Genomic DNA, 8,957 nt, shown 5'->3' with positions numbered 1-8,957 from the left:
TCTTTCTTCAGTTTTTGGTGTTGATGTTATACTGAGACTTTAAAATAAATTAATAAAATTAATTTTTTTTAAATATATAATTTTTTTTAATACATCGTTGCATTTTTAAAATTTAGTATAGAAATAATATAAAAAAACTTAAAAAGAAAAAAAAATTGTACTGAGAACGATGTGACAGAGGAAGCTATGAAATTTTTGTGACAAAGGAAAAGAAAACTACATGTTCATATTCCAGCTCGCATACACACAACAAATCACCTTAACCTTTGAAATGTCTTTCTTGGTTGGTCTTTTGGTCTTTCTTCCACACAACGTCGTAAACCCGCTTCACTCCTGTCTCTCTCTTTCTCTCTCTCTCTCTCTTCCCCTACGCGGGTTTGTTTCTCTCGTGAATATCTTAAACTTCCATACCTCTGCTTCTTCTCCATCGTTCCCATTCAGTATATTTCTTTCACTTCACGGAACCTAACTTTTATTTCCCTTTTCATCTCTCTTCGTTTCTTATCACAATTCACCGCCTCAATATATAATCAAGGTCCCATTTTTTCATCTGGGCCATCACCTTAATTCTCTCTTCCTCTTCTTCTCATCATTTTTCCTTCTCTTTGATTTGATGGTGAGAAGATGAAGTGTTTCTTCTTCAAAGACAAGTGTAAATCCGCCCCCGAATTGCATAAGAAGAAAAACCCCGCCGTGAACCGCGCCGCGAACTCCACCGGCTCCCTATCGTCGCCCAAGAGCGTGAAGGACTTGTACAGAGAGAAAGAGCACAGCTTCAGAGTTTTCAATTTTCAGGAGCTCAGAGATGCCACCCAAGGTTTCAATAGGACGCTGAAGCTTGGAGAAGGGGGGTTCGGGAGTGTGTATAAAGGATCCATCAGACCCTCCGATGGCCAGGGTGATCCATTTCCAGTAGCTATCAAAAGGCTCAACACGCGTGGCTTCCAGGTATACATGCTTCTTTTTCCTTCCTCAATTTCTCTTATTCTTTTGCTTTTCGTCAAAGATTACTCGATTCCGTGATCATTATTACACCTTTTTTATTGCAGTGGTTAACTTTTACTGTTTGACCGCTGTCAACTTTATTTTTTTGATCGTGGGTCATAGTTTTAATCGTCTGTCATACTGTGATCTCGTGAAGGAAATATTTTATGCTTTGGGATCCAAAACTCATACTGCACAATTCTTTGCAGCTCTGTCCAGTTAGTACAAGAATATTTTCTATATAAAAAAAATAGTTGAGATATTTGCAACTCTGCATTGTTGTCTGGTTGGTGTCGTAGAAAGTCGGATAATTATTTCTGCTTATGGCATAAATGATCCAGAAGCACAAAAATTATTTTCTTTTTATTACTGTTTGCCACTGAATTATCAAAATATGTGCTTTCTACATTGCTAATGTACCTTTATTCTTATGGTTGTAATTTTTTTGTTACCAAGGGTCATAAAGAATGGCTTGCTGAAGTTCAATTTCTTGGCATTGTTAATCACCCAAATTTGGTTAAGCTTTTGGGATACTGCTCCATGGACGGAGAAAGAGGAATCCAACGGCTGCTGGTGTACGAGTTCATGCCCAACGGGAGCTTGGAGGATCACCTCTTCAATAAAAGTTTACCACCTCTCCCTTGGAAAACAAGATTGGAGATTATGCTTGGTGCCGCCCAAGGATTAGCTTATCTCCATGAAGGACTGGAAATTCAGGTACTTCAAAAGTCTCGTACTTTCCAAGAGTTGAGACGATATAGTTGTCATTGCATTCGACTTTGTTGCATGCCGTAGCATTTTCCAATATAAACTTTGATTGTATATAGTCTTGGGAGGTAATCTTTTCATTTTTTTTTGTCGAGAAGGTGATCTACAGAGACTTCAAATCTTCAAATGTTCTATTGGATGCGGATTTCCATCCAAAGCTCTCAGATTTTGGTCTTGCTAGAGAAGGACCACAAGGCGATCAGACTCATGTATCCACTGCGGTAAGTTCATTGCAGACAGTTAATGCCTCTTTCATAAGGCACCACATTATGGGCACTTTACATCCATACACTCATTATCCACACAACTGCTAAAGCTGACTTTGTGATTTAACCTTAGCCAACCCCTTAATATGTGATTTTAGCAACATTGCTATGATCCTACCAAAGGTTTAAAATTTGTAATGGCAGTCACAATTTGTTATGTCATTGACACCTTCAAAAGGAATAATGTTGTAGTCGAAATTGCCGTCGCGCACACCGTACCTTGTCCTGTCTATTTCATTACAACAACAAAAGTTATGAACTCATGACCAATGATTTGTCCTTATGTTTTTGTATTCTTTGGTTATTAGGTGGTTGGGACACAGGGGTATGCTGCACCAGAGTACATTGAAACGGGTCATCTGAAAGTTCAGAGCGACATGTGGAGTTTTGGTGTAGTGCTGTATGAGATCCTCACAGGAAGAAGATCATTGGAAAGAAACCGTCCCACTGCAGAACAAAAGCTTCTAGATTGGGTGAAACAGTATCCTGCTGACACCAGCAGGTTCGTGGTGATAATGGATCCTCGTCTCAGGAACCAGTATTCTCCCCAAGCAGCTCGCAAAATAGCCAAGTTGGCTGATAGCTGCTTAAAGAAGAATCCAGAAGATAGACCATCCATGAGTCAGATAGTGGAAGCCTTGAAGCAAGCCTTGCAACATTCTGAAATTCCAAACTCTTCTCAAGACATTGCTGAATCCTCCTCATCCCGGTCTAAACTGGTCAGAAAAAGTAAACAGTGAGTTTTGTTTTTTTGGTAGGATCAAGAACTTGTGGGAAACTCGGTACTTTAACCATCTCTTCTTATTTACCATCATCCACTTGTTCTCGTCAATATTGGAAGTCAATTTTTGGTATTTTTCGTTACTGGTTCGTTTGGCCCAGTTCAAACAAAACCAAGTCCTGCCTTCCTTTTGTAAGCTATTAGCTATAAATACACTTTTTTTTAGGTGAAATTGTAGAAAATTGTCAATTAATAAAATCATTCTTTACTTCACAAAGAAAAATCTACACAAGGAATAACAGGACTAAATGAAATTGATTTGTGTAGCCAAGTCAAATTAGAAAATAGAATATTTTAACATTAATATATATTTTATCGTAAATATAAGACAGAAAATATGTCTTGTAAGATCAAATGATAATATTTAAAAAGACTGATAGTATTTTTTTTATCTTTTTTCTGTTTTATGTCCACTTTTAACTTCATGAAGAAAACTAAGAAAATGGCAGAAACACGCGGTGTAGAGATGAAAATGTGATTGGATGATAAATCCACTTTTGAAAACAGGTGTAACTGGTGTTGGCTTTTTGGCAACTAGTGAGGATTTTCATTGTCTAACTAAACCCTTCTAACTTTATGAACAGAAAATTAGAGAGCCTTTAATCAATTAAGTGATGTCGCAATCCATTTGAATATATTAATATTTTTATTCGTGTTATTCTGAGTTTGATTAGGGATCCGTGGACATGAATGAAATAAATTAATGGTTTCTTACCGAAAGAAGGCGCACTCAATAAATTAAATTTTATTGAAGGGGCATACCGACTTTGACTTGAATGGTTAGAATATCAGATTATATTATTATGTATATGGTTGGTCAGTTCTTAGAAAAGTTGTAGGGAAATTTCGCTTGAAACATTGAGCAAGTCTACAAAGAAACTATCCTGTTTGGTAAAAAGTAGAATAATAAAAGTTAATCTTTTCTTTTTTAAATTGAATAAAACTTTTACAAATTGTTTTCTGGTGATCTAAATCTACGGTAGAATACGATGATTCAGACGTCATTCAGATGGCAGCATTGTTGTCGAGTGCACTGCAGATGTTTGTAGTAATGTGAACGCGGAAGGGGGGTGAGTTGATGGGAAGATGACATATAGAAATTATTAATGCAGATGTAGGACCATGCCTCTCTCCTTACACTTTTCCCATTTCCTGAAATTCTTTATAAAAGCTTCTCCATAATTACCATTTATCAGTCTAAGTTTAAAAATCTTCAACATCCCTTTACTTTTGTAATAAAGCGTTTTTGTGTGGGGTTAATGATACTTTGACGTTTATGAATGTGTCAAATTTTTTACATATCGTCACGTGTAGCCTTGTGGGTCATCTAACTGTAAAATGAATAAAAAATAATAAATGAGGTGAATTATGAATTGAGATGATGGGTTTGAAATGTCTGTTTTACTTTTTTTTTATTTCAAAATCGTATTTAGAATTTGAGGTTGAAAACCCTAAAGAGAAAAGCCCTTCACACAAGCGAGAAGAGCTCGACGGGGTTTCCATCGTCTCTTGCCAAAATTGCGTTGGGGTTTCTATCGTTATTTATCAAAATTGTGTCGTTCAATGTTAATCAGAGAACATTCCGCCACCACACCGCCGATTGGAACGTTGTACCGTTTAATCTCTGGAGTTCGAGTGTCTTCCCATCCTTTATTGGAAGCACGCCACCGTTTATCGATCAACAAAGCAGATTTCAGTGTTGTTCCATCGTTGTTCCACCGTTTATTGAGGGCAGAATTCAAAACCACCAATGTCGCGACGACCACGAGTCCAATAGAAGGTTAGATACTATCTTTTGCTATGTTTGGGCGATTAGGGTTCCGCGACCACAGAAGAATGAAATTTAATGTGTGGCGGAACCCTAATCACCCAAACATAGGAAAAAAGAGAGTATCTAACCTTCTACTGGACTTGCGGTCATCGCAGCATTGGCGGTTTTGATTCTACCCTCAATAAACGGTGGAACAGCGTCGGAATCTGCTTCATTGATCGATAAACGGCGACGCGCGCGTGGTACAGCGTTCCAATCGGCGATGTAGCGGCGGAATGTCATCCGGTTAACGTTGAACGACGTAGTTTTGGCAAGTGACGGTGGAAACTCCATCGAGCTCTTCTCGCTGGCGTGTGGAGCTTCTCTCTCTAGGGTTTTCAATCCCAAATTCTGAATGTGATTTTGAAATGCAAAAGTGAAATGCGCCCTTCAGATCCATCTCAATTTATAATCCACGTCATTTATTATTCTTTTATTCATTTTATAGGTCGACCGTCCAGAAGGTGACATGTGACTTTGTTAGTGGATGTCAAAGTATCTGATTTTGTGGATAAATTATACCAAAACCTCTTCTTCACTTGACTTTTTAGTATTGTGATCTTACCATTCCCTTTCCACTTCCACTAACTCGTATCCGTCCAATTTTATCATAGTTTGCTTCATTCGGTGTCAAAACTTGCACAATTTCAACCCAACCAACTTATAGCTCTTCACTCCACCATAATGCAACAACTTTAGTTTTACCTCTTTATTTCTGTCTATTATTTTAAAATATACTCAAGTCTATTGTGAAATGAAGATACATAAAAGTCCATTGAATAGTGTTTCATTATTGGAAAGTGTATCTGTAAGAGTAAATTAGTCAGTGGCTGTTAGTTTCGTAACACTACGAAAATCATGTTTATGAAAACAAATTTTGTTTGGGAAACTTTTCTTTTTCTTGAAAAACACACTTTTTTGTCTATGAATCATGTCCAGGGAAAAAATATATTCAAAATTAGTTTGGTCATAAATTAGTTTGATATTTCTATATTATAGAGTAATTGATATTTTATTTTCTATATAGATAATTGCATATCTGAACTAATTTTATTTTTAAATTAGCTGTACAGTACAATTATTATTTTTTCGTGGCATTGTGATTTGGATAATTGAAAAGGATGAGAAGAGGAGAAAAACGTGTTAAATTGTTTAGAATGGTTTGAAGGAAAGGATGACGAGTTTAATAAAAATCACATTGATAAAATGAAAAAGCTTTGTCAAAAAATGTTTTTTGTTGTGGAAAAGTAGATTATTGGCGTTAGTCAAATGGAAAAATAGGTTACTTTACAAAATATGTTTGAATGCTCAAGTTTGTCTTTAGTCTCATGTTCAGTTCTTACCCGTATTAGAAAGTTAGGTTTTCTAGTTTGGCATAATGGTTTCCTTTAATATTTCTACGTCACGAGGGTCCTATTTTATATTTATGTTATTATATGTTGAAGGCATGTGTTCTGTAATACTTAATAGATAATATATATAAATATAAATAAATATATATATTAAAATAACATGAAATTCATATAAAAAATGTTTATTTGAATAAGATTTATGTAAAGTTTTTCTTTAGTTAAAGGTGAAAATTTCATTTAACTAGTGTATTCAAATATGTGACATGTCCAACCTTTGTTTCTAAATGCTTATTTATTTTTATCATTTTATTTCATGAGTTTTCTTCTAGTTTATTCGTTAATGACAAACAAAACATTTTCCCTCTAAAACATTGGATCGATATTAGGCTAGTCAATTTGAGTCTATCACCACATAATCCTTTAACCTTTAGCTTTTTAGAAAGTAAGATTAAAAAATTGTATGACCAACTTATCATGATAGGTTTTGGGCCTATCATCATACGACCCCTTAGCCTTAGCATCATAGAGTGTAAGACTAGACAATTTTTAATTATTGACTCAAGTGATATATCTCTTATTATAAGCCCAAACAATTTTAGGTTTCCAAAATAACTTACTAGGATACATGTCGACCTTAGTATCACATTTTACAATTTATAATGTTCGAGAATATGAAATGTAAAAATGTTCTTACCTATGACTCAATGTTCTTTCAAGGATGAATTTGACGTTGTTCTTGACCAAGTAGAATTATAATATACATTTTTTAGATCCTTTAAAAAAAGTTGTTGATCATATTATAAATTGTTAGTTTTAAGTGATGTTTTGTTCTTCTTGTTTTTTTTTGTCAGAACAAAATTCATGTTTTTCCAATGTTGCATTGCCTTTTGAAAAACTTCATGTGTATCATCTTTGTTACTTAATGCAAATTGCAATAATGTTGCTTATTATCTTGATTTATATTTTAAAATGGTTTGAAGCATAACGTGTGATCTTCTTGGACAATATCAATAACTATCGATTAGATGAGGGGGACAATTCAGTGTATGATCAACTAAATTATTAAAAGATATGATCTCTTCAACCTTTGCTTCCAAAGTCTTCTTTATCTTCATGCCTCTTGAGTTTTCTCTCATTTTAACCTTCTCTTCAATCCTCTTTTTAGCCTTTAATGTGTCATTTTTACTACTTCAATAACTACTACTACAATAATAATAAAAAAAAATTCTTCCAAAAACATCCAATTGGTACCAGGTCCATCATTTTGTACCTATCATTATGGTTTTATTAGCTATGGTAACATTGAGTTAAAAATGTTATAAATTACAATAAATTTTAAATTTAGAGAAATTAAAATAGTATTAAAAGTGTTATAGAAATAAAATAAAATATATAAAGTTTCGGGAAATGGAAAATCATATTTAAGCTCAAGGACTTTCCATCCCTACGCGCCACTTAGCTCACAGTTAATCTCGATTGGGTATTGCGGTCGTTGTTAATACTTAAAATCTTTTTTTTTATTCATTTCTTTTATTCAAACCATATATTTTTTTTTCTTAAGTACTGTTAGTTATACAAGCAAACAAAGTTATATAATTTGTTTTTGTAACATCCAATAAATAGTAATTACCATTAATTAGAACTAATCACATTTACAGAATTAACAATGCAGTCTTAACTATAACAGCTGCTTAAAAGCCGAACGTACAAGATATACAGAATTCGGAATCTAACTATAAAATATCAAGTTCTGGTCGAACGGTTTCACAAAAGAAAACTAAACAACCGAACGACCCAAAAATACACCCAAAACCACTAACTAATACTAATAAACGAGCGCTCTACTGCTCGGCTTTAACCTCTACTTCTATCAGATTGGCATCCTCCAAATTTTCTTCTTCCAGCATTTCTTTAAGTGGCACCTCTCCATCTGCTCACATCCACACGGATGATCATTGCATTGACAAGACGGATGTACATAAACAGTAGACAACACGAGGAATTGCAAGGGTAAGCTTAGGTAATTTAATTCATACACCCAATATAAAAGCTAACATATAAAATCAACAAAACCATACACATAACAACATATCAAAGCATAGAATAACTCATCTAAATTCTCATAAATAACGACCGTCCGGACTGTATGAATCCATGTATCTACAGGCGTTCTTGCACCCGGGTGATGTAGTAACTGGGATACACTCAACAGCTGCCACCCGAGGTTAACCCTATCAGTCCAAAGTACTCAATAGGACTAGGGCCTCCTGCCATTCCCACGCATGACCTACTCCCCTCTACATGAGGACGAGCACTCACGGAATATCAGGATGAACAGCCATCAGCAGCTTTACCATGGTCATACTACACAACTTCTCATATTCAAATCATAGAGACGTTCCTCCTTGGAACGCTCGTTCGAATTTCACAAGCATTTATTCATCTCATATAATGTTCATCATTACAAAATAAAGTAATACCGACTACCAGATAGATGAACAACCTGTATTAACACGGTACTCGACACCGTCGGTCGACACAGATGAATGGTCTGCATTACAAGGATGCTCGACACTGTCGGTCGACACAGATGGATGATCTGTATTACCAAGGGTGCTCGACACTGTTGGTCGACACAAATGAAGGATATGTATTACAAGGATGCTCGACGCTATTGATCGACACAGATGGATGATCTGTATTACAAGGATGTTCGACGCTGTCGGTCGACTCAGATGGATGATCTGTTATACAAGGATGCTCGACACTGTCGGTCGACACAGATGGATGATCTGTATTACAAGGATGTTCGACACTGTCGGTCGACTCAGATGAATGATCTGTTATACAAGGATGTTCGACACTGTCGGTCGACTCAGATGGATGATCTGTTATACAAGGATGTTCGACACTGTCGGTCGACACAGATGAATGATTTGTATTTCAAGGATGCTCGACACTGTCGATCGACACAGATGGATGATCTGTATAAGGGT

At 35.6% G+C, this 8,957-nt stretch overlaps 1 protein-coding gene across 1 annotated transcript; it reads left to right on the top strand.

Annotated features, from left to right (window-relative positions):
• Nucleotides 1-269: 269 nt before the first annotated feature.
• LOC124826856 (putative serine/threonine-protein kinase PBL19) lies at nt 270-2,971 on the top strand. The gene is made up of 4 exons (XM_047299800.2): nt 270-948; nt 1,441-1,701; nt 1,851-1,973; nt 2,327-2,971. Exons 1-4 carry the CDS (start codon nt 625-627, stop codon nt 2,756-2,758), a joined length of 1,140 nt encoding a protein of 379 aa, XP_047155756.2. The 5' UTR covers nt 270-624; the 3' UTR covers nt 2,759-2,971.
• The last annotated feature ends 5,986 nt before the right edge of the window (nt 2,972-8,957 follow it).

Source organism: Vigna umbellata, chromosome 1, assembly GCF_029865625.1.
Source record: "Vigna umbellata cultivar VRB3 chromosome 1, Vumbellata_1.0, whole genome shotgun sequence".
NCBI classification, from domain to species: Eukaryota; Viridiplantae; Streptophyta; class Magnoliopsida; order Fabales; family Fabaceae; genus Vigna; species Vigna umbellata.
This window is presented reverse-complemented; position numbering and strand designations above follow the sequence as displayed.

Coding starts and splice junctions, on each gene's coding strand:
- LOC124826856 (XM_047299800.2), top strand. CDS start 625: ATGAAGTGTTTCTTCTTCAAAGACAAGTGTAAATCCGCCCCCGAATTG. Junction 949..1,440: donor TCAACACGCGTGGCTTCCAG/GTATACATGCTT, acceptor TTTGTTACCAAG/GGTCATAAAGAATGGCTTGC. Junction 1,974..2,326: donor AGACTCATGTATCCACTGCG/GTAAGTTCATTG, acceptor TTTGGTTATTAG/GTGGTTGGGACACAGGGGTA.